General features: G+C 45.6%; 1 protein-coding gene across 4 annotated transcripts in view; it reads right to left on the bottom strand.

Moving 5' to 3' along the window:
* Window positions 1–26,726, bottom strand: part of ERLIN1 (ER lipid raft associated 1) — a 147,959-nt gene that overhangs the window by 106,397 nt on the left and 14,836 nt on the right. For 2 of the 4 annotated variants that reach the window (XM_029609575.1, XM_029609577.1), the window contains 2 exons: window positions 4,049–4,107; window positions 178–259 (listed from right to left, as the gene is read on the bottom strand). In XM_029609575.1, coding sequence (XP_029465435.1) covers window positions 178–213 — 36 coding nt within the window. In that variant the 5' untranslated portion in view covers window positions 214–259; window positions 4,049–4,107. Of the gene's footprint in view, window positions 1–177; window positions 260–3,983; window positions 4,108–26,726 lie in introns of those variants that run through there. The other 2 variants (XM_029609574.1, XM_029609576.1) reach the window with 2 other exon arrangements.

Raw genomic sequence — 26,726 nt, 5'->3', positions numbered from 1 at the left:
CTGTACCATCTTAATACTAGGTGATGTCACTGGAAAAGATGTGTCCACTGCTAGTAGACATTAAATACCCACATGTCTGGGATGGATGATAAGGAATTTAGCTCATTTTTTTAAACTCATGTTTTATTACATTGGCTCCCAAAGTAGCTCCCAATCCCTATGACAATTATGTCTAACCTGCACAGATCTGTAAGAGGTGAGGAAGGGCAACATGATGTGATAACCTGGTCCACATGGATTATTCAATAGCGCACCACCCCTGAAACAAACAAACAGAAAAACATGATTTCAGAAGTATGCTCCTGTACAATCCAGTAATTTATGAAGAAATACTGATTTTTGAGTTAGTAAATATTATTATATTTATATTTGAGTTTATATATTCAACACGTCAACACTGAATTTTAAATTTAAATTTCAGACAGATTTCCGATTTTCATCATTTCACGTATACCAGGTATAAGTGTGTTAGACCTTCATAACACCCACAGTATTTTGGGCATGACTCCTCCATTTTTAAACCACTGATGGGGCCATCTTTAATCATTGGTCTTTACTGAATCCTGTGTTGAAACTCATTTTTCATTCTTTTCTATTTTTTCTTTTTTATATAAAATAGGTTCGGAGTACTTCTCTTAAGCAAATATTGAAATGCAATTCTTTCTCTCTTGCTATTTTGCACAAAGAAGTAAATTCAGGGTACTTCCCTTTAGCAGGAGTACAGTTCGACGAGATCACGTTTCGCGTCCCAGCTGCCTCAGGAACCTCTCTGATATCAGGTTGACACTCCGTTACTTGTATATCATAGGGTTTATTTTCTGTTTCATCTAATGATTTTTTGATCCGCAAGCACTGCAGTACTCGACAACATATAACTGTATACCTGTGATCGCAAGATTACAAAATTCACAAATGCCACAGATGGAATGCCCACCAATGTCATGATTACTAGCAATGGAAGGAAGAAAAGAATGAACCAATAAATCTCTTAAATTCCTTCCTCGAGAAAACACAAACTTTGGTGTTTTTTATAAACTTCCATGCATAAATCTATCCATCGGAATTGGCATGTTCTTTCTATGCATGACATTGGTGGGCATTTCATCTGTGGCACTTGTGAATTTTCATTTTTTGAGTCTTAAGTACACTTTCAATCAAATTACTTGGACGGTCATCGATCATGTTCCTGAATCGGAGGGGGGAGGTGATTGGCAAAACATTTAGCTTTGAAGGAACAGATGTGGATTTTTAAATTGAACACTAAAGCGCTGAACGGGCTGAATGAAGATGTTGATTGGTTTAACATTTTATGACGTGGATTCATTTTATTGGCTTTCCAGTGCTCTGATTGACATTTAAGCACAAATTTATAATATGATTGGCTGTTTCATAACTTTAATTAATTGACTGTATTTCTGACCAACAGAAACAAAGATCTGGTTGGATTAAATGGCGAGTTCCCCTGAAGCAGAGAGGAGTTGAGCACACTCTCGAAACACGGTAGAGTCTTAGCTATTTGTCATCTGGGCGAGATGTGCAAAGTACTGTTGGATATATAAAGTTTGGATATACAAAGTTTTGAAACATTTTTTATTTACAACAAAAAAAAAAAAAGTTTTTAAATCATTGAACTAAGTAACACTATTCCTATGATGATGGTGTTTCCCCACAGCGTATTTCGGCTGTTGAGGTGTAAGGTTTGAGGAATTGTGTTTATATCCTTTACATATAAGGCATGGTTGCTGTCTTTTTTGCAATTTCTTAAGATTTTACAGCTTGCCTTTTTGTGTGGTTTTTTTTTTTTTTTTTTTTTTTTTTTTTAATTATTATTGATATATAGCATTACAAAGCATACACAGCACTGCACAGATACATAAATTTCTACCTCATATCTGCTGCTGTCTGAACACTTACTGTATTTTGTGCTTATCCTGACTGAAATGGCTCAGTATGGTGGATCAACTATGTGGCTGTTTGAAAATGATTTATAAAAACTGCCTTAGTCAATATTTCTCACAAGTAAAGAAAAAGACCCAAGTATAAAAAGAAGAATCTTGTCCCAGTCTTAAGTTCTGCTAACTCTTTTGTATTTCTTTTTACACCTTTTAGGACCAAGGTGTGCCAAATGGGAGAATGCCCAGTAGCAAAGAGGGGAACCGCAGCAATGGTCAAGCAGTAGTCTGGGCCAATCCTCTTCTTTCAATTTATATATCTTAGCTGCTGTACCACAGCTGTAAACAAGTGACAGCAATTTTCAAATTCTCTTTTTATCAACCTAATAACATTCTAAATATATCCAAAGGGCTTTGAACACGGAAGCAAAATGACTACTACTTGAGATAAATAGAAAATTATTTGAGGCCTTGGGAAGATCACTTTGGAATTTCTTCAATTTCCAAGTGAGAAACTCTCATGCAGACTAAGAATGATTAAAGTAGCAGCAGATGATTCATACTAACGATGAAAACTCCAGATGAGTACAAGTGAAAGTCTTTGGAGCGTGGGATGAATTCTATGTCAAGAGTTTAATTTAAGGAGAGGCGGTGGCAGGCCAGGAATTGGGAAAACTGAGATTGAGTACTGCCACTATCTGTTATATCCTTGGGCAGGTCAATTATCTCCCTACACTACTTAGCTTGTAAGCCCTTCAGAGCAGGAATTCACTGTTCCTGTAAGTGATTTCTATGGATACCATACAAAATTAAAATGAAGTTCACAGAGGGCTGCAACTTTGACCTTCATGACAGATTCTCCAGTGCACTTTGTCAAACAAAATGTTTATGCAAGGCAAATGCTTCTGATTCATATGAATAAAGCAGTGGTTATCAAACTTAAAAATAAAAGAAGTTTCAGTATTAGGAAAGTCTGGATTTGAAATTATCTAAGTTACTATAAAAGTAATAATAAATTGACAATGCATGTATTCATAACACACAATTTTATTGTCCAACGCCATTCTTACCAACTCATCTCATGCCATACTGTAGATAATACTTTTGCAGCAGAATCTGAAGCAGGAGGATTTTAACATTCTTTGGCAAGTGAGATGCTACTTACCATAAGACACTTATTTTCAATAACAAAATGGCTTATGAGGCATTTCCTTGACATTTATAAAACCTGGGTGAAGTCAGGAGGTGAACATGCATTTGTGACAGTCTGTGATTATAAAACCCCTTCTCACAGGAGGACTGCACTTCTCTTCTGTTGTAAAATCTCTCACTTGAGATGGGTCATTAACATCTCCATATAAATATTTCTAACAAAGTTCTGGATATTGGAGCTCTTGGATCAAAGAGGGACACTATGGCTAAAACCAGTAGTACTTTTCAAAAAAGTAAAAAAAACTGATTAGGGCCAGCTGCAGTCACCATTTTCCATCCCCCCCCCAAGGAAAGGAATAAAGATCAAAAAGAATCCAGGCTGGTGACCTGGCAGAAAAATCACCACTAGATAAAACAATATTAGTATTAGGATTTTAATGGAGTTTTTACTTTTTTTTTTTTTTTTTAAATATGTTTTACTAATTTTGTTCTGATAACCTTGCAACCAGGTGATGAAAGTGCTGCCAAATAGCAGCCTAAATTGAAACAAAATATGGATCAGATCCTGCCTGGTGTCAGGGATTTAACAACATGACCCCTTGAGATCCCGTTCAACTATTTTATTTTGATTCTATGATACGGCAACACTCCTGGATACCAGGCCATCGCAGCTGACAAAATCTGTAACATTTAAAAATAAGGGCAAACACACTATTAATCAAAAGTTTTATCTGCATTGTAGCCAAATTACCCAAATCAATTCAAACTACCAAGTGATTCTGTGATGCACATGATATAACAGTTTTGAGCTGACAGAAAAGAAAGAACAACCAGGAAAAAGAAAAGATTGGAGAAATGGACCAAGAAACCAGTAAACTGATATTCTAAAATGAAAATGTTCCTTTTAAAGCAGCTGATAACCAATTCAGAGAACAGTACCTATAGTATACTGCAAGATGTCCTTCCTCAATCTTATGAATGGCGGTGTGAAGAATAATACCTACTATTCCAGTAACAGCCGCCACCACCACCCCAACCTGTGCCATGGTCATTCTAATTTAATCTGTGGAAACAAAACACAAAGATCCATCAAACCAACTCATTGTATTAAAGTTTCAAATAGACGACACTTATAGCAGCATGTTCTCCGCAAAAGCAAAGATCCCTGTACATTCCAGCCCGGGAGTCACGGGAGCGATCTCCCGGGACCCCCGCTGGACCACCAGAGATTTTTGGCAAGTCTTGGGGGGGGGGGGGGGGTTTGTAGTTAGGTTTGGGGTGGGGTTTTTTTCCCCCCATGAAAGAATGATAAAAGTTTTCTAATCCGAGGAGTGGACCGAAATGGCCCTCCCCAGACCCGAAAACGAAACGGGGACAAAAAAATTGTATGCATACCCCTAATTTGCAGTTATGGGAGAATTGCAGAATAGAGTAAAAGTCCACACAAGGATTTCAATATGATATTCAAAATGATTTACTTGGTGATGGCAATTCCACACTTTAAATCATTTTGAATATCATATTGAAATCCTTGTGTGGACTTTTACTCTATTCTGCACTTCTCCCATAACTGTGTATTGTTTAAGTGCAGGATTTGCTCCCCTTTTCTGTTTTTGGATTGCCCCTAATTTGCACAGACCCCCGGGAACAGAGCCGGTTTAGCGCACCATTTTTTTCTTTTTTTTAATTTTCCCCCTCTGAATGAATCCTAGGTGCGACTTATGGTCAGGTGCATCTTATGGAGCGAAAAATACGGTATTTTCCTGTTTCTGGGCAATTTCTCCTTTTTACATCTTTCTTTTGCTTTCTCATAGTTTGTAGGAAAATCTTCTGGGATATGGATTATTTAAATTCTGTATAAGCATATATTACATACTGAGAAATTACTACTTACCTGATAATTTCCTTTTTCTTAATCTAGACAGATGGATTCAGGACCAGTGGGTTATGCACCTCTACCAGCAGATGGAGAAGGAGCAAACTGTCATCACAGTATATATACTACTGCAGTGACATCAGCCTGCCAGTATTCTCTTCAAAAGCCAACTGTGGACAGTTTAGCAAAAACTTAATAAAAGATAACCATTTCAGTACTCATCTGTGGATTGGATATCTGTGGATTGGATGAACACTTACCAGTAACCCTGGATCGTGTAGCCATGCAGGAGGACCATAACACAATCATTTGGCAGTCAAGGGCGGGAAGCTGAATCCATCTGTCTAGATTAAGGAAAAGAAAATTATCAGGTAAGTAGTAATTTCTCGTTTCCTAGCATTCAGACAGATGGATTCAGGACCAGTGGGGTGTACCCAAGCTACTCCTGAATAGGGTGGGAGGCTGCCCACAGTCCAGTTAAAACTGCATATGCAAAGGCTGCATCCTCCCGGGCCTGCTTGTCCATGCAATAATACCTGGAAAAGGTGTGTAAGGAGAACCATGTCGCAGCTCAGCAAATGTCGATGGGAGACAACAGTCTAACCTCCGCCCATGACACTGCCTGAGCCCTAGTGGAATGAGTCCTAACCTGAGTAGGCAAAGGCTTTTCAGCCTCCACATACGCAGCCATAACTATCTCCTTAATCCAGCGAGAGATACTGTAGCCCACAAAGCCAGCTCACCTGGTTTCCCTTCACCATGAAGGAAAAGCAAGCGATTTGTCTTTCAGAAAGGTTTAAAAACCTCATGACATATCGTGACATCCAAGGGACACAGCAGTCGATATGCCTCCGTATCTCTTTTCCTATCCAGAGATGGCAGGAAATGGCCTGATTCAAGTGAAAATCTGAGACCACTTCAGGCAAAAAGGAAGGAACAGTATTGCAGCTGTATTGCCCTAGAGCCACCAGAAGCAATGGCTCCCGGCAAGATAAGGCCTGTTGCTTGGAAATTCGACACGCTGAACATATCACCACCAGAAACGCTGTTTTCAAGGTCAGTAACTGCAATGAAAGGCTAAGCAACAGACGAAAAGTAGGGCCCGCCAAGAAATCCAACACGAGATTAAGACTCCACAAGGGTACGGGTAACTGCAAAGGAGGATGAAGGTGTTTCACTCCCCTCAAGAAACGGGCCACATCTGGATGAGCCAATATGGATTCACCATTCACTGGTCCCTGAAACAGTCAAGAGCTGCACCTTGTACCTTCAAGGAAATTAAGGGCCAATCCTTTATTCAACCCATCCTGAAAAAATTCCAAAATGAGCGGGATCTTAACTGAACGAGGAAGCACTCCTCCATCTTCTCACCAAGCCTCAAACACTCACCAAACCTGCACAGAGCCTAAGGAAGTGGAGAACATTTGTGCGTGTAGCAAGGTGGCAATCACCGCAGTAGAATATCCACGCTTCAGCAAGGGAGCCCTCTCAAGGGCCATTCCATAAGACAAAACAGAGTCGGGTCTTTGTGAAGGACAGGCCCATGCTGCAACAGATTCCTGTGTGCTGGAAGACAAGGGGAGGGGGGGGGGGGAAAGTCTACCAGGAGCCTTCACAGATTTGCAAATCCAAGGTCTCCTGGAGCAATCTGGTGCCACAAAAAGCACCATCCCCTTGTGACCCTTGACCCTCTGAACTATTCTGCCCAACATAGGCCACGGAGGAAAGGCATACAGCAGCTTGTCCTCCGGCCAGACCTGCATGAGAACATCGATACTCAAGGACTTTGGTTCTCTTCTGTGACTGAAGACTTGAGGAACCTTTGCATTGTGAAAAGTCGCCAGCAGGTCTAGAAACGGAAGGCCCCAGCGATCCACTATTAGCTGAAATGATTCATCTGACAATACCCATTCTCCTGGGTCCAGACTCTGCCTGCTGAGAAAGTCTGCTCTTACATTTGCTTTTCCTGCAGATCTCCTGAAGATGCACTTCCGCCCAATTCCATAAGTTGGTCTATCTCCTGTGATACTTGCAGCCTGTTGCTGAACTGCAAGCACACCAACCGGACTGCCCGGGCTTCCAGCCAAATGACATTTCAGAAAGACTCTTCTGTATTCCAGCGCCCTTGCACTGTTAGTTCCTGACAGTGAGCTCCCCAACCCTGGAGGCTCACATCCCCGCTGTAGGGACGAAACCGCTTGGAACCCCTGAGACGACCCCTCATATCAAAGGGGTGTGGCAACTGCTTCTTATCCTCTAGCAACCGAGGAACTGGAGATTCACCCCACTTACTGGCAAGTTTCTCCAACTCTCTCCCAAACGAGTGAGCCTTTAAAAGGCAATTTCGTAAGATTAGCTTTGGAGGTCGCATTGGCCTACCAATTCCTCAGCCATAACTGACGACTGACTGCTATTACCGAAGCCACTCCTCTGGCCGAGGTGCAGACCAAATTGCAGCCCGCATCTGCTAAAAAGGTGATGGTGGGTTCCATAACTGCCCTGGAGTTCACTCCAGAGTCATCAACCTCCTGAGAGAGAAGCAAACAAGAGCGAGCAATCAGGGAACAACAGGAAGCTATCTACAATGTCATTGCCACTGATTCAAATGCTTGCTTAAGGATGGCCTCAATCATACTTTCATGCACAGCCTTCAAGGTTGCGCCTCCCTCCATGAGGATAGTCGTCCATTTAGAGACGGCACAGACAAACACATCCACTTTCAGAAAATACAGATGCTCACTCACCACTGGATATAGGGTGTATAGGCCTTCCAAGGTCCAATCCCTTTTGAAATTTGCCTCTGGGGTGTCAAACTCAATATCAATCAATTCTTGAATGGCCTCCATAACAGGGAAAAAGCTAGAGGCTTTACGAAGAAGAAACCAAAATGGGATTTTTCTCTGGCTTAAACATGGAATCTGCCTCAGGGACTCTCAGCATTTTCAGTGCCTGGGAAAATCAAGGTCAGCAGTTCATAAGAAAGAACAGCAACATAGTTCTATACTGTCCCAGTCCCGAAGGGACAGAATGTTGGGAATTATTAGAAAGAGCATGGTGAATAAAACAGAAAATATCATAATGCCTCTGTATCGCTCCATGGTGAGACCGCACCTTGAGTACTGTGTACAATTCTGGTCGCCGCATCTCAAAAAATATATAATTGCGATGGAGAAGGTACAGAGAAGGGCTACCAAAATGATAAGGGGAATGGAACAGCTCCCCTATGAGGAAAGACTAAAGAGGTTAGGACTTTTCAGCTTGGAGAAGAGACGGCTGAGGGGGGATATGATAGAGATGTTTAAAATCATGAGAGGTCTAGAACGGGTAGATGTGAATCGGTTATTTACTCTTTTGGATAATAGAAAGACTAGGGGGCACTCCTTGAAGTTAGCATGTGGCACATTTAAAACTAATCGGAGAAAGTTCTTCTTCACTCAACGCACAATTAAACTCTGGAATTTGTTGCCAGAGGACGTGGTTAATTCAATTAGTATAGCTGTGTTTAAAAAAGGATTGGATAAGTTCTTGGAGGAGAAGTCCATTACCTGTTATTAATTAAGTTGATTTAGAAAATAGCCACTGCTATATTACTAGCAACGATAACATGAAATAGACTTAGTTTTTGGGTACTTGCCAGGTTCTTATGGCTTGGATTGGCCACTGTTGGAAACAGGATGCTGGGCTTGATGGACCCTTGGTCTGACCCAGTATGACATGTTCTTATGTTCTTAATTTTCCCATCCTGCAGAGAGTCAGGATCTGCCTAATCATCAGTGTCATCTGGATTTCTGCCGGGAACAACTGAAGCTAATCGAGGTCTACATCGGCATTAAACATAATACCGGAAATGGGAGAGGCCACCACCTGAGGGTCAGACCTGACAGGATTGGAAGGGGCTGAGGACTATGCCTGAAGAAAGGATTGCAAACCTTGAAAAAAATTCTACCCAAGAAAAGGCAGAAGGATCCATGCCAAAATCAGGAAGCATTCATTCGGCACCCACTGAGCTGCTGTCCCCTGCTGAGGAGCCAGTCAAGGGAGTTCCAAGGTCAGGCGTCCCCTCCTGACATGTCCTTTAGCAGACCATCCTCAGGCCGGGAAGAACCAGGCTTAGTAAAATCAGAGGAAGATAATTCTCCCTGTTTCTCTAAGCAGCGCTGGCACAAGTTAGAGGGCGCTCCAGGCTAAGATACCCAAATCTGAAAGGCAGCACAAAGGGAAAGGCGCTTAAGTTTCTTAGCCACCAGTACCATTAGTTCATCAGTATGCTTTACTGGCGTCCAGCTGAGTTCACACTGAAAAGATGTAGGTGTACAAAATTTACGCGAACTGTCACTGCGCCAAACCTGGGCGCACAATCAATATGTATTAGAATGTGTGCACAGGCAGCGCGCCCACAGGCACACACACTGCGCACACCGACAGTCCTGTAGAGGGCAGCCAAATGCACAGAAAAGAACACGCAAAAACACCACCACGGCTTACCATGTGGTGCCCAAAAAGAAGCCTAACAGCAGGGCCTAGCCCACTTGGGCTGCTCAATCTGCGAGGCTGCCCAATCCCCTTAACCCCCACAGGAGCAGAAACGATGTCTGAACAACACACCAAGCACAGAGACCAGAGGAAGTCCTGAAACAACCCCTCTATTCTCTCTCAGACTTTTTTTTTTTAAACTTACCTGAGCTCAGCCTTTTCCAGCTGAGTACAGAGATGGTCTCTGGCTGTGGGGGGAGAGGGCATAAATGTCATATATAATGTCACCGTTGCACTCAGCTTCCTCTGCTTGCTGCCTTTCAGCTGCTTAATTCAGCTAAGTCCACTGAAGAACCAGCTACAGGATCAAGGAACTCATCTGAGGGACCACAGAAATCACCTCAGAAATTCTCAACTGGGGGAGAGACCATTAGGTATCACCGCAGGAGACTGGGGCAACTCAAATTTCCAAATAATTCTCCTCTAAATTTTGAAGCAATCCCCAATAAGGAACTGCATGTCCACCATCTGCTGGAGATGGAGAATACTGGCAGGCTGTCACTGCAGGAGTATATATATATATATATATACTGCGATGTTAGTTTGCTCAGTTTCCATCTGCTGGTATAGGTGCATAACCCACTGGTCCTGAATCTATCTGTCTAGATGCTATGAAATGCAAGGTATTGCACATAGGGAAAAGCAACATAACCTGTAGTTACTCAGTTAGGTTCCATATTAGGAGTTACCACCCAGGAAAAGGAGGTGGACATCACTGGTTCAGTGTGCGGCAGCAGTAAAAAAAACAAAAACCAGAATATTAGGCGTTATTGGGAAAGAAATGGAGAATGTCATAATGCCTCTGTATCGGTCCATGATGAGACCGCATCTACAGAACTGTGTGCAATTCTGGCTATTCATCTCAAAAGACAGAGAGCTGAAGTGGAATAGGTACAAAAAAGAGTGATCAAAATGATAAAGGGGTTGGAACAGCTCCTCTGTGAGGAAAGGCTAAAAAGATAAGGACTGAATTTCCCAGGCTGGGTAAACAAATAAGCATGGGTGTAGCTTGCTTATTGCGGCAGTTACTACCCCTAACCAATTAAGCTAGATACTTCACTTAGATGCAACTCCAGCACTGCTCTCTACATCAATGGAGGGGGTAGAAGGTAAATAGAACCAAAAAGTTACTTATAAAGGCCAAGAGTATCAGATAAGTATGAGAAAAAAAAATAAGTGTGAAAACTTGCTGGGCAGACTGGATGGACCATTTGGTCTATGTTTCTATATTTCAGCTTGGAGAAGAGATGGCTGAGGTGGGATATGATAGAGGTCTATGAAATCATGAGTTGAATAGAGCAGGTAACCCTGAACTGGTTATTTACTCTTTCAAAAAGTTAAAAAAATATCTTTGTGGGAACACTATGAAGTTAGTAAGTAGCATTTTTAAAACAAATTAGAGAAAACCCTCAAACCTCTCCTCAAGAAACCCAATGTGAACCCAGCAGACCCGGCCAATTTTCACTCCATCGCCAACCTACCGTTTGTCGCCAAACTTATGGAGAGAATTGTTAAACAGTTGTCGGAATTCCTAGAAGACCACAAGATCCTCACAACAGCCCAATTCGGATTCCGCAAATCCCTCAGTACGGAATCCCTATTAATCTCATTGACGGACAGAGTCCTCTCCGGACTGGAGAAAAAGACCCCCTACCTCCTGGCACTTCTCGATATATCAGCAGCATTTGACACCGTAAATCACTCTATCCTCATCTCCCAACTCTCGGACATAGGCATCTCAGGTTCAGCCCTTGAATGGTTCAGATCATTCCTTAACAGGACATACGAGGTCAGAATTAGTAACAAGGACTCTCACCCGGTCTCTAGGAGTCCCTCAAGGATCCTCCCTTTCCCCAACCCTGTTTAACATCTATCTCCTCCCCCTATGTCATCTGCTCTCAAATCTAAAGATCACACACTTCATATACCCGACGACGTCCAGATCCTGTTGCCAATCACTGAATCTATCTCCAACACCATCCACTTCTGGAACAATTGTCTACAGTCCATAAACTCACTCCTCACTAGCCTCAACTTAGTGCTCAATACTTCAAAAACGGAACTCATGCTGTTCACTTTGGATGACAACTTTCAGGCTACCAACAATCTAGTCACACCGCTAAGGATCTCCCCGACACACGTAAGAGACCTAGGCGTCACTATAGACAATAGACTGAATCTCAAACAATTTGTCAAAAACACAACGAAGGAATGCTTTCACAAACTACACATATTGAAAAGGCTGAAACCTCTCCTCCATTTTCAGGACTTTAGAACAGTCCTCCAAACAATTCTATTTTCAAAAATTGATTATTGCAACTCGCTGCTGATTGGCCTCCCAGCTATCACCACCAAACCACTACAAATGTTGCAGAACTCAGCAGCCAGGATTCTAACCAACTCTAGTAGACGAGATCACATTACACCTATTTTAAAAAACCTACACTGGCTCCCTATTAAATCTAGAATCATTTTCAAAGTACTAACCATAACCCACAAGACCATTTATTCCTAAACTTCGCTAGATCTAAGCGACCCACTTCGTCCTCACGCTTCACTGAGACCTATCAGAACCAGCTACTTAGGCACCTTATATGCACCTCCCATTTTTCCCCCAAAAGCTTTGTCAGCCCTTTTAACAGGGAAGCCTGGCAAAAGAAGGAGAGAGGGGGGGGGGGGGGAGGCTCCAAGGTCCCTTATTCTCAATGTCTGCCAACATCTACATCATCTAGGGCTGTTCAAGAACCCATTCTCTGTTATGTCCACAGATTCTTAAGGGTACTGGGATCACACTCAAGAGAACTCAACCAGGTACTCTGGCTTCTATTGGAGAAATCCGTCCCAAAGGACTGTTGCTCCAGAAGTGAAGAATGCAGGAGCAGGACTTAGACTCTGGGAGCTTGTGCAACCAGTCACCACTTGTCTGCAGTTGCTGGAGACAGAGACAACTGCCTAGGACCACATCTCCCAGAATGAGGTCATAAAAGAAGTTTGTTTCTGTCAGCAGAGGGGAAGAGAAATCCCAAGAGCAAGAACTAGTATGTATTTTTCTGATAAAAAAAACAAACCTGAATGTTGTAACCACAATTATATGCAGCTGAATCTGGATAGGATACATCTGAGGATACTAAGGGATGACCTGGAGCTCGGCCAGCTGACTTTTTTCAATGCTTCCTTAGAGTCTACAATAGTTCTGGAAGACTGGAAAAGGGCAGATGTGGTTCCTATTCATAAAAGTGGAAGGAGGAGGCTGGAAACTACCTCTGTCTGACCTCTATGGTGAGCAAACATGCAATTGCTGCTAAAACAGAGGATAGTGCAATTTTTGGAATCCAAAGGATTGCAAGATCTAAGGCAGCATGGTTTTACTGGAAGTAAATCTTGTCAGTTGAATCTGATACATTTTTTGGGTGACAAGAGAGTTGGATCAAGGGAGAGTACTAGACATAGTGTACTTGGATTTCAGCAAGGCCTTTGACACGGTTCCACACAGAAGACTTATAAATTATGGATCCTAGAATGACTGACGGTTAGAAACTGGCTCAGTGGGAGGCGACAAAGGGTAGTGGTAAATGAAGTTTTCTCTAAGGACGGGGTAGTTTCTAGTGGTGGTGCCTCAGAGATCAGTCCTTGGACCGGTTCTTTTCAACATTTTTGTGAGCGACTTAACAAGGGTTGTTGGGAAAGATTTGTCTTTTTGCCAATGATACCAAAATCTGTAACAAGGTGGACAGCTAGGAATGATTGGAAAACATGAGAAGGGACCTAGGGAAGCTCGCGGAATGGTCTAAGATTTGGCAGCTAAGATTTAATGCTATAAAATGCAGAGTAATGCATTTAGGATAAAAACCCCAAGGGAAAGGAACATTAGTGAAATTCTTCTAAGCACACAGGAAGAGTGGGATCTGGGGGTAAATGTATCTGATGATCTTAACGTGGACAAACAGATGGATAAAATGAAGGTAAAAACCAGAAAGCTGCTTGGCTGCATAGGGAGTGGAATGGTCAGCAGAAAAAGGGAGGCGATATTGCCCCTCTATAGGTCCCTGGTGAGACCTCACTTGGAATACTGTGTACAATTCTGGAGATCGCACCTTCAAAAGGATATAAACATTATAGAGTTGGCCCAGAAGGTGGCTACTAAAATGGTCAGTGGTCTTCATTCTAAAGCCTATGGGGATAGACAAAGATCTAAACATGTGTACCCTTGAGAAAAGGCGAGCTAGGGAAGAAATAAAGTGATATTCAAATATCTCAAAGGTTTTCATGCATTGGTGGTGAGCCTTTTTCAATGGAAAGCAGTCTCTAAAACGAGGGGTCATGAGGGTGAAAGGGAGTAATTCAGGAGTAATTTTAGGAATATTTCTTTACAGAGAGGGTGATGGGTGTGTGGAACAGCCTCCCAGTGGAGGTGGTGAAGACATTAACAGTAACTGAAATCAAAAAAGCATGGGATAAATACAGAGGATCTCTAAGGAAGTGATGCTAAATTAATTATGTGGATAGACAGATTGGATGGGCCATATGATCTTTTTCTGCCATCATGTTTCTATGTTTTTATATATTTCCTGATCATAACTGACCTCCAAAATTCTCTCTTTTCATTGGTAAATGGCTAAAAGCGAGAAGTTTTTATTCTAAACCAAAGAACAGCAAGAACCTTGTTATACTATCGTACTTACTCTAAAAGAATTATAATAGTAAAGCTTAAAAAAGGGAGACCACATGGCAACGTGATATAAATATATCCACCATATAAAGATGCAGAAGAGAGTTGGAAGTCAAAAAATTCTATCAAGAGCTGGAAAGTCATAAAGGAGAAGAATATATAAGGACAAAACTTGTCATTGTAGGTGACTAATGCAAAAGTGGGATGCTAAATTATGAAGGACATTGTGGGTCTTTTTGAACTAAGAGAAAGAAATAACAAAAAAACATTTGTTAGGACACGGTCACAAATACCAGCTTTTTATAACCAATACACAGTTTCAACAGGTCTGCAAAATATGATCATATGGCACAATTAAAAATTAAGGGATCTAAGCAATATTTAGTTTACATAGTAAGGTAATTTTGCACATGTTAAAATAACTTGTTATGCAATAAGATCTTATTTGCACAGTAAAATGGGGTCTTGAGGGTCATCTGACTCCTTTTTTTCCTCTGCAGACATCTACAACACTGCTAAAACATTTCTCTCTCTATAAAATCACCAATACACATCCCTATCTTTGTGAATGCATGACCAAAACCTTTAGTCACTATTACCTCCCATAAACTAGGCAATCCTCCACCTCACAGATCTCCCACTGAACCACTTATCTGCACTACATTATATTCAAAATTTAGCTGCCTGACATTTTCTTCCTACAATGCTATTTATTTTTATATACCGACATTCGATCTGAGATATCACATTGGTTTACATTCAGGTACTGTAGGTAGTTCTCTATCCCCAGATGGCTTACAATCTAAGTTTTGTACTTGAGGCAATGGAGGGTAAAGTGACTTGTCCAAGGTCACAAGGAGCGACAGCGAGACTCAAACCCTGGTCTCTTGATTCATAGCCCACTGCTCTAACCACTAGGCTATTCCTCCTCCTCCATCACCAGCTGTATAGCCCCTGGATTCACTCGAAGGAATGGCTCCCAGCAAGACAACACCTGCAGCTCCGATATTCTATGCGCTGAACAAATCATCACAAGAAACACTGTTTTCAAGGTCAGTAACTGCAATGGAGAAATTACTTACCTGATAATTTCGTTTTCCTTAGTGTAGACAGATGGACTCAGGACCAATGGGTATAGTGTACTCCTGTTAGCAGTTGGAGACGGATCAGATTTCAATCTGACATCAGTCCCTAGTACATATACCCCTGCAGGAAGTGCAGCTCTTCAGTATTTTTCCTTGCAAAGCATTGTGGATATATGTGTGACTGACTGATTGATTAACTTAATATGGTTAACTTAGATAACTTTGTTAAACGTTAAAAACTTGATTAACTTGATTAACTTGAAATGGTTGATTGACTATAGCTGGAGACCGCCAGTGTGCTCAACCGGAAAGCGTCAACACCCGGCAGAGTGGATGCCCTAGGTAAATGAAAGCATGGCTTACCCTTGATTCGTTGAAGGACCATGTATAACGGCAGCCAAGGGTGGGCTGCTGAGTCCATCTGTCTACACTAAGGAAAACGAAATTATCAGGAAACTAATTTCTCCATTTCTTAGAGTGTAGCAGATGGACTCAGGACCAATGGGATGTATAAAAGCTACTCCCGAACTGGGTGGGAGGCTGCCCGTGGTCCACTTAGAATTGCCCTTACAAATGCTGTGTCCTCCCGAGCCTGAACATCCAGACGGTAGAATCTGGAGAAGGAATGGATGGAGGACCACGTTGCCGCCCTACAGATCTCGGCAGGTGACAGCATTCTAGTTTCTGCCCAGGAAGCCGCCTGGGCTCTGGTAGAATGGGCCTTGACCTGTAGAGGTGGTGGTTTTCCCGCTTCTACATAGGCCGCCTTGATGACTTCCTTGATTTATTTATTTATTTAGAGATTTTTATATACCGCGGTACGTAAGAAGATACATCACCGCGGTTTACAATAAACAATAAATTAGCAACAGGCTTTACAGACAACAGGCTTTACAGACAGTAAACAATAAAATAGTAACAGGATTTACATACAAAAATGATTTCGGATGTAACTAATAAAATCATTTACGAAAAAAAAAAACCATAGAAAAATATAAATCAATAAAGGAGCTGAATGTAAACAGGTACTAAATTGATAAAAGAATTATTCTATTATTTAAAACCAATTTAAAGATCATAATCAGGGAGAGAGCGGGAGTAAAGGGAGAGGGGTAATTTAGAGGGAGGATGATGGGTAATAGGAAAAGGAGCAGGGAGCTATTGAAGAGAAGACAATTAAATGGCATTTCAGATTAATCGGAAATCATTGTGTAAACGCTTGTTCAAACAACCACGTTTTGAGACTTTGTTTGAATTTCTTATGGCAGGGTTCAAGACGCACCAGCGTGCGTCTTGAACCCTGCCATAAGATCCAGCGGGCAATGGTTGCCCGCGAGGGCCGCTTCCCCTTGCCTCTTCCTGCTGTGAAGGACGAAAAGGTGGTCCGTCTTTCGTACTGGTTCCGACATTTCCAGGTATCTGGATAGGAGTCTGCCGATGTCGAGTTGGCACAGACGATGTCGAGTGGGCTTCTTCCGACTTCTTCAAGCCATCCACTGTAGGTAGTGAGATGGTTTGGTTGAGGTGGAAGTGTGAGACTACTTTGGGGAGGAAGGAGGGAACCGTGCGTAGCTGAATGGTCACCGGGGTGAGTCTGAGGAATGGCTCACGGCAGGACAGTGCCTGTAGCTCTGAGATGTGGTGGGCCGAACACATGGCCAGCAAGAACACAGTCTTTAAGGTTAACAGACGGAGTGACAGGCCTCGGAGGGGTCTGAAGGCAGAACCCGCTAGGAACTCCAAGACGAGGTTGAGGTTCCACAGAGGTACCGGCCACTTTAGTGGTGGGCGAATGTGTTTGACTCCTTTCAGGAAGCGTGATACATCTGGGTGCGAGGCTATGCTGTCGTCCTCGTTCCTGGAGCCGTAGCAAGACAATGCGGCCACCTGTACCTTGATGGAGCTGAGGGACACACCCTTCTGCAGTCCATTCTGTAAGAATTCCAGGATCACGGGCACTTTAGAGGAGCGTGGTTTGACGTTGTGGTCTTCGCACCAGGCCTCAAAGACTCTCCAGATCCTTATGTATGTTAGAGATGTGGAGAACTTGCGTGCTCGGAGGAGAGTATCTATTACTGCCCCCGAGTATCCCCTCTTTCTCAGGCGGGCCCTCTCAATGGCCAGACCGTAAGAGAGAATTGAGCTGGATCCTCGTGGAGGATGGGACCTTGTTGTAGCAGGTCTCTGTGTGGAGGCAAGGGTAGTGGATTCCCTGCCAGTAGTCTTCTCATGTCTGCGTATCAGGGTCTTCTTGGCCAGTCCGGGGCCACCAGAAGGACTAGCCCCCTGTGCCGCTGAATCTTGTGAATGATTGCGCCTAGCAAGGGCCACGGCGGAAAGGCGTATAGCAGGGTCCCGGGTGGCCAGGCCTGTACCAGGCCTGTACCAGCCTGCGGCTGAAGTATGTGGGTACTTGAGCGTTGGATCTGTTTGCTAGAAGATCCATGTCTGGAGTCCCCCACCGATTCACTATCATCTTGAAGGCTGTGGGTGACAGCTTCCATTCTCCTGGGTTTAGACTTTCCCTGCTGAGGAAGTCTGCCGTGGTGTTGTCCTTCCCGGCGATGTGGACGGCGGAGATGTCCTGGAGATTTGCTTCCGCCCAAGCCATCAGAGAATCTATTTCTAAGGACACCTGCCGGTTGATGTAGGCCACCGTGGTAGCGTTGTCCGACATCACTCTGACTGCTTTGTCTCGAAGTCTGTGGGCAAACCGCAGGCAGGCTAATCTGACCGCCCGTGCTTCTAGGTGGTTGATGTTCCACCCCGCCTCTTCTTCGTTCCACCGCCCTTGGGCGGTTAACTCTTCGCAGTGCGCTCCCCACCTGTGTAGACTGGCATCTGTGGTGAGCAGGGTCCAGGTTGGGGAGCATAGTCTTGATCCCCGGTTCATGTGGCTGGTCTGTAGCCACCATTGTAGCTGGGTCCATACTCTGCCCGGTAGTGGTAGACGTACGGTGTAGTTCTGGGATCGTGGACTCCACCGTGATAGAAGTGATCGTTGCAGGGGCCTCATGTGGGCTCGCACCCATGGCACCACTTCCAGTGTGGATGTCATTAGTCCGAGGACTTGCAGGTAATCCTATGCTGTGGGACGAGAGGCGCTCAGCAAGGTCTGGAGCCGGTCCCACAGCTTTGATCTCCTCGTGGGGGTCAGGCTGACCTTGTCTTCCTTGGTGTCGAATCGGACTCCTAGGTATTCCAGCGACTGCGAGGGCTGTAGGGAGCTCTTGTTTGTGTTGACTACCCATCCTAGGCTTTCCAGTAGAGTTATGACTCTGCTGGTTGCTTGGTGGCTTTCCTCCGGTGATTTTGCTCTGATCAGTCAATCGTCCAGGTAAGGATGAACGAGGATTCCTTCCTTCCTGAGTGTTGCCGTCACCACCACTACTACCTTGGTGAACGTCCGGGGTGACGTGGCTAACCCGAAGGGTAGTGCCCGGAACTGGTAGTGACGATTCAGGACCTTAAAGCGTAGGTAGCGCTGGTATACCTGATGAATTGGGATGTGTAAGTACGCCTCCGACAGGTCCAGGGATGTGAGGAACTCTCCTGGCTGTATTGCACGTATGACTGATTGTAGGGTTTCCATGCGGAAGCGTGGGATCCTTAGGTGTCGGTTGACCGACTTGAGGTCCAGGATGGGCCTGAATGTACCCTCTTTCTTGGGTCCGATAAAGTAAATGGAGTAATGTCCAGTATTTATTTCCCATGTAGGTACCGGGGTTATGGCCTCGAGGGCAAGAAGTCTGGTCAGTGTAGCATCCACTGCCGCCCTCTTGCGGGGGTCGTGGCAGGGAGATTCCACGAACTTGGCCGGAGGGGTTCGAAAGAAGTCCAGGTAGTACCCTTCTCGGATGATGGCTAGGACCCACTTGTCCGAAGTTATCTCGACCCATCTGCGGTAGAATAGGGTTAGCCTGCCCCCTATGGCTTCTTCCCTTGGATGGGTCAGCTGAATCTCATTGTGGGGTGCAGCTGGGGCCTGGACCAGAGCTGGTTCCCCTCTTGTTGTGCTTGTTCCAAAAGGACTGGTTCCTGCCCGTAAGGCGGGGCGCTTGATAGTTGTTCTTGTAAGGGTTGAAGCGCTGTGAGCTTCTGCCTCTGGCGGACCTGGGGGAAGGGACGCTGGTTTCTCTTCGTCTTGTCTTCCAGCAGGCGAGGTAATGGGGAGTTGCCCCATTTGTTGGCCAGTTTCTCTAGTTCGCTGCCGAAGAGGAGGGATCCTTTGAAGGGCATTCTCGTGAGGCGTGTCTTGGAGGAGGCGTCAGCCGACCAATTTCGAAGCCAGAGTTGTCTCCTGGCTGTCACTGTGGACGACACTCCTCTGGCTGCTGTGCGCACTAGATCGGAAGCCAAGTCAGTGAGGAATGATAGTGCTGATTCCATGTCTTCTCCCGGGGTGTTGTTCCTGGCTTGGGATAAACAGGAACGTGTCACCACGGTGCAGCAGGCCGCAATCTGCAGGGACATGGCTGCCACCTCAAATGATTGTTTTAGTATGGCTTCCAGGCACCGGTCGTGTGCATCCTTCAGCGCCGCTCCTCCCTGCACTGGGATGGTAGTGCGCTTAGCGACCGCGCAGACTATGGCGTCCACTCTAGGGCACGCCAGAAGCTCCTTGGTTGCTGGGTCCAGGGGGTACATGGCCGATAAGGCTTGACCCCCTTTAAATGAGGACTCAAGCGCATTCCACTCCAGGTCAATTAGCTGTTGTGCCACCTGTAAGAGAGGAAAATGGCGAGACGTCTGTCGAAGGCCCTCCAGCAGGGGGTTCATTCTAGGTTCCCCTGAGGTGCCTTGGCCCGGGATAGCGAACTCCGATAGGCATTGGGATACAAGGTCCGGAAGCTCATCCTTTGAGAAGAAGCGTCTCATGGTTCGGTGTGGCTCTGTCCCCGAGGAAAGTTCCCCCTCAAGGGGCTCGGCTTCCTCTTCGGAGAAATCCGTGTCCCCGTAGGTGGGGCTTCTGGATGGTGGGAGCCTGTGCCTAGGCCTCAAGGGTCCTGGGGCTTGAGGGTCTTCCGGTGGCGCATATGGCTGGTCCGCCCGGGGTTCAGTTTGCATTTTGACAAAGGCGTGAATCCCCTTAAACAACTCTACCCAAGAGATCGACGCTGGGTCTAAGTTGAGGGGCGCCGGTTCCCTGGGGGTCCCCGTCTGTGGGATGGACTCACTGGGGCCTCCTAGGTCCGGGGTGCCCCCTGAGGAGCTAGCACTGGGCCCTGGGTGGGACTGGCCCTGACCTGGATCTCCCAGGGCCTCCTCACAGTGTGCGCATAGGGAGTCTGCTTCCTCGCTCTGTGCGGCTCTGATGTGGCATGCTGGGCAGAACCCTTGAGCTTTTATTCCTGTTTCTGGAGGTGCCCTTTCTGTGGACACGTAAGCTCTTATGCGCTCCATTGCGTCTGACATGTGCGCGCAAATGTGCGCCTAGCCGTAGATGTGCGCCTTGTACTGTGCGCACAACTTATGGGCGTAAGGTTTTCTGTGCGCCTAAGATTATGCGCACAAATAATTTCGTGCGCTTAGCTTAATTTTTGCGCTCGGATCGGACGGCGCGGCGAACAAGGCCAAGATGGCGACAGCGAGCATGCGGGCAATATGGCGACCTCCTCGGAGGGTCTCCACGTGGGCAGACCCTGGAACAGCCGGGGCCTAGCCCAGCTATGGCGGATCAACCCGGTGGCACAGATTCCGATCGCCGACCTGTGCTCCTCCTCGATCTTCGGAGACCGGGCTAAAGTAGAAGCTTTCCACCTTACCTTGTCTTCGGCGCTTCCCGGTTTCGCCCTGGGCGGTCTCCGGCTGCGGGGGGAGAGGGCAAATACCTTCACCGCCGCACTCAAGGGGGTGCACCCGCTGCCTCTCAGCCGCGCCCGAGATCGGGGGCCAAGTCCTCGCCGCGATTCGGCCGCCAGACAGAGGCTGCCTCTACGCCGCGCCAGAGGATTCGGGGGCTAGGTCCCTGCCGCGAATCGGCCACCGGATCGAGGCTCACCTCCGAGGGACCACGGAAATCACCTCGGGAAACTCAACTGGGGGAGGGACCCGAGGGTATCACCGCAGGAGTGCGGGGCTCCTCTTCAGGTAGGTTTCTTCTTTAAATTTCGGGTTTTGTTCTTTAATCTTGGTCTAATGCTCTGAGAGCGTGCAGATAGTCCCTAACTGCTATGGAGACGGAAAATACTGAAGAGCTGCACTTCCTGCAGGGGTATATGTACTAGGGGCTGACGTCAGATTGAAATCTGATCCGTCTCCAACTGCTAACAGGAGTACACTATACCCATTGGTCCTGAGTCCATCTGCTACACGCTAGGAAAAGAAAGGTTATGCATTGGTCGAAACGTAGGGCCCGCTAAGAAATCCAAAACTAGATTAAGACTCCACAAGGGCATCGGTAACTGTGGGAGGACAAAGATGTTTCACTCCTGGATGAGTCGACAAGGGTCCACCATTCACCTGACCCCTGAAAACAGGCAAGAGTTGTTACCTGTACTTTTAAGGGCCAATGCTTTATTCAATCCATCGTTCAAAGATTCCAAAATAAGCAGGATCTTAACTGAACGAGCAAACACACCTCAGTCTTCCCACCACTCACCAAACCAACACGTAGGCTAAGGAAGTGGAAAGCTTTCTCGCTTGCAGCAAGATGGCAATCACTGCAGAAGAATATCCAAACTTCAGCAAGCAAGCCCTCTCAAGGGCTATACCATAAGACAAAATAGAGTCGAATCTTTGTGAAGAACAGGCCCCTACTGTAAAAGATCCCTGTGCACTGGAAACTGGAGAGGAGAGTTTACCAGAAGCCTTCACAGATTCGCATACTATGGTCTCCTGGGTCAATCTGGTGCCACCAGAAGCATCATCCCTCTGTGACTCTAGACCCTCCAAATCATTCTGCCCAACATGGGCCACGGGGGAAAAGCATACAGAAGCTTGTCCTCTGGCCATTCCTGCACGAGAACAATCAACACCCATTGACTTTGGATCTCTCCTGTGACTGAAGAATCGAGGAACCTTTGCATTGCAAGAAGTCGCCAGCAGCCAGAAACGGAAATGCCTCATCTGACAATACCCATTCTCCTGGGTCCAAACTCTGTCAGCTGAGAAAGTCTGCTCTTACATTGCCTTTTCCTGCAATGTGTGAGGCTGAGATCTCCTTAATATGTACTTATGCCCATTCCATAAGTTGATCTTTTTCCTGTGACACTTGCCGGCTTTTAGTTCCTCCCTGCAGATTGATGTAGGCCACTGTCGTTGCACTGTCTGACATTATCTGGACCGTTCGACCCCGTAACCTGTCATTGAACTGCAAGCTTTCCAACTGGTCCGCCCAGGCTTCCAGCTGATTGATGTTCTAGAGACTCTTCTGCACGCCAGCACCCTTGCACTGTCAGTTCCCGACAGCTAGCTCCCCAACCCTGGATCCTCGCATCTTTCATGAGTACTAGTCAGTCCGGTGATTTTACTTTTTTTAGATGATGTACTCGTAACCACCACCTTAGGTGAGAGCAGACCTCCATTGGCACGTGGAGCAGAATCAAATATTCTTGAGACTGAGGGCTCCAATGAGAAAGCAGGGAGCACTGAAGAGGACTCGTATGTGCCCTCACCCACAGCATCACTTCCAGGGTTGCTACCACCAATCAGTGCACCTGTAGATAGGACCACACTGTCAGGTGTATTGTGTTCAACAGATGCACCTGCACCAACAAACAACCCTCCGGCAGGAAAACCCTGTCCTGCTTTGTGTCGAACCGAACACAGATACTCTAGCGATTGAAATGGCTGAAGACTACTCTTGGTCAGGTTCACCACCCAACTGAGCTCCTGCAACAAGGAAAACACCTTGCATGACACCAGGAGGCTCTCTTCCAGAGACTTGGCCCAAATCAGCCAGTCGTCTAAGTACAGGTGTACTAGAATCCCATCTTTTCTCAACCTTGCCACCACTACCTCCAAAACCTCGGAAAAGGTTCTGGGTGCGGTGGCCAGACCAAAAGGCAGCGCTCAAAACTGGTAATGACATCCCAAAACAGCGAATTGTAGAAATCATTGGTGCTCTAGCTAGATGAGAATATGCAGGTATGCCTTGGACAGATCCAAGGAGGTCAGAAACTCCTCCGACTGCACGGCCAATATCACTGAGCGAAAGGTTTTCATGCGAAAATGAGTCACCCGCAAATGACGGTTAACTTCTTTGAGATCCAGGATGGGATGAAAGAAGCCCTCCTTTTTGGGCACAACAAAATAAATGGAATATCAGCCCATATTTTCTTGGGATGGGGAATCACAGCCCTCAGACTAAGGAGCCTCTATAATGTACACTCCATCGCCTGTCTCTTCTCTGGGTGTGGCAAGGAGATACCATGAACATGTCCCGAGGAACACTGCAAGATTCCAGCGCATATCCATCTTGTATCACCTCCAAGACACACTGGTCTGACGTGATCCTGACCCACCACTAATAAAAGAGAGAGAGTGAGGTGACCCCTATCTCCTGCTCCCGGGGGTAGGTCAGCACACATTCATTGGGAGGCTCGGGGGTCACATCGGCCGACCAATTTCTCAGTCATAATTGACACCTGCTCGCTATTACCGAAGCCACTACTTTGGATGAGGTGCGGACAAATTTCAGCCTGCATCTGTCAAAAAAGTGGCTGTTTGTTCCATCACTGCCCTGAGAGAGAAATAAACAGGAGCGAGCCACCAGGTAACAGAGTCATTGCCACTGCTTAAATACTTGCTTAAGGATGGCCTCACTCCTATCGTGCATATCCTTTAAGGTCGCTCCTCCCTCCATTTGGATAGTCATCCACTTGGTGACAGTACACACAAGCATGTCCACTTTCAGAAAACGCAACCTCTCTCTCGCCACTGGATCCAGGGGGTACAGGCCTTCCAAGACTCATCTCCCGGCACGCCCCACTCAAGTTCAATCAATTCTTGAATGGCCTCCATAACAGAGAAAAAAACAAGAGGCTTTATGCAAAGAGATCAAAATGGGATTTTTCTTTGGCTCAGATAGATTCAGCCCCAGGAACTACCAGCTTTTTTTAATGTCCTTTTTTTTTTTTTTTTAAGCTTTACCTGAGCTCAGCCCATCCCAGCTGAGTACAGAGTGGGTCTCTGGATGAGTGGGTGGGGCAGAGTGCATATACAGTCACCGCCGTGCTCAGCTTTCTGCACCTGCTGCCTTTTAGTTGTTTCAACAGCTAAGTCCATGCCGACTGAAAAACCAGCTACCGGACCAAGGCACTCATCTGAGGGACCACAGAAATCACTTCAGGAATTCTCAGCTGTGGGAGGGACCATTTGGTATCACCGCAGGAGAGCAGGGCCAATTACATTTCCTTCTTCTTTCTCCTTCTAAAACTTGAAGCAATCCTCAGTAGGGAGATGCACATCCAACATCTGCTGGAGATGGAGAATACTGGTAGGCTGATTTCACTGTAGGGGTATAAATATACTGTGATGTCAGCTTTGCTCAGTCTCCATCTGCTGATAGAGGTGCATAACCCACTGGTTCTGGATTCATCTGTCTGGAAGCTAAGAAACAAGCTTTTTTCTTAAACCCTGTCTGCTTTCTGATAAATTTTTAATAGTCATTTTTGAGGAAGGTTCCTTGTTCACTGAATGCTGTGTGAGAGTTATCATTAATGTGCAAAATTTTCAATTAAGCTGGACTGTGGTTATGCATATTAAATAATGGGTGGTGTCCTGAGCTGTGCAGCAACATGCCCTGCAAGAAACTACACTGTAAAAATTAAACATTTGTTTTTGACTCACTGAATATGAAATTGTTCCACCACCCAAACACTCTACCTTACTCAAAGCAATGCAAAACAGCTGAGCAGATGTCAAATACATATCTTCAAGTTACTGTCTTATGCGAGCAGGATGAACTACAATCCTTCACATTTTTGTTTGGAAACAAAAATGTTTTATCCTGCATGATTGTGAGAACTGCTGTTAAAGGAAAATTAGTTTCTTACCTGATAATTTTCGTTCCTGTAGTACCACGGATCAGTCCAGACTGCTGGGTTTTGCTGCCCCCCAGCAGATGGAGACAGATGTTTTTAAAACAAAGCTCTGCCTTATATAGGAGAGTGCCACCTACAGTCCGGCAGTATTACATAATGTCAAAGCATAATGGCTCCCATAAGATACCATAACTATGTACACTAACCCTTGAACTAGAAAAATTACAACCGGGTCACTGAACCCTTCGAAGACCTGAACCTGTAGAACCACTCGAGGTTAATCAAATCAAATCTCTGCAGATGTGGAAAAACTGAGGAAAAAACCTTAAGAAAAGAGGGGACTCTCCCCCACGGTCATGACTCTGTTCGGGCGGGACTCTGGACTGATCCGTGGTACTACAGGAGCGAAAATTATCAGGTAAGAAAACTAATTTTCCTTTCCCTGTACGTACCCGGATCAGTCCAGACTGCTGGGATGGGATCCAGAGAGGCCCGCTTGCAGCACACCTTCTCCAAATCCTCCCAACTCCGCAGCTTGCACATCCAATCTGTAATGCCTTGCAAAAGTATGTACTGACTTCCACGTAGCCGCCCTACAAATCTCCTGTGGAGAAACCAAGTGACACTCCGCCCAGGACGCCGCTTGCGACCTAGTAGAGTGAGCACAGAGCCCAACTGGGAGAGGTCTACCCCACAGCAAATAAGTCGTACTGATAGCCTCTTTCATCCATCAAGCAATGGTAGTTTTTGAAGCCATGTGACCCCGTTGAGCACTACTCCATAGCACAAAGAGATGGTCAGACAAACGAAAACCATTGGTAACCTCCAAATACCGCAGCAATGCCCTGCGAACATCCAGCTTCCGCAATTCCCCGGACAAAGGATCTGACCGGTCTAACTCCCCAAAAGCTGGAAGCTCCACCGATTGATTGACATGAAAAGACGACACCACCTTCGGCAGAAAAGAAGGAACCGTCCGTAAAGAAACTCCCGAACTGGAGATCCTCAAAAAGGGTTCCCTGCAGGAAAGAGCTTGGAGTTCTAAGACTCTACGAGCCTAAGTAATGGCGACCAGAAAAATCACCTTCGAGGTAAGATCCTTCAGTGAGGTCCTCTTTATAGGCTCAAAAGACACGGCACACAAAGCGGTAAGCACCAAATTCAGACTCCAAGATCATCAAGGCTGTTTGACCAGAGGACGCAAGTGCTTTACTCCTTGAAGGAAACGAGCTACATCCGGATGCGCCGCCAACGCTCCACCTTGCACCGAACCACGCAAACAACCAAGAGCTGCTACCTGAACTTATAAAGATCTGCACGATAAGCCCTTGGACAGTCCACTTTGAAGAAAACACAGAATATCCGACACCGAAGCTCGGGTTAGCGAAACGTCTTGTTCTAGACACCAGGACTCAAAAACCTTCCACACTCTAACATATGTGAGATTAATGGATGTCTTACGTGACCGGAGGAGAGTGGATACCACCGCTGGAGAATAACCTTTGCGACTTTGGTGGTGCCTTTCAAAAACCA

This window comes from Rhinatrema bivittatum, chromosome 7 (genome assembly GCF_901001135.1).
Source record: "Rhinatrema bivittatum chromosome 7, aRhiBiv1.1, whole genome shotgun sequence".
Taxonomy (NCBI): Eukaryota; Metazoa; Chordata; class Amphibia; order Gymnophiona; family Rhinatrematidae; genus Rhinatrema; species Rhinatrema bivittatum.
The sequence above is the reverse complement of the archived record's forward strand: the minus strand, read 5'-3'. Positions and strand labels throughout refer to the sequence as shown.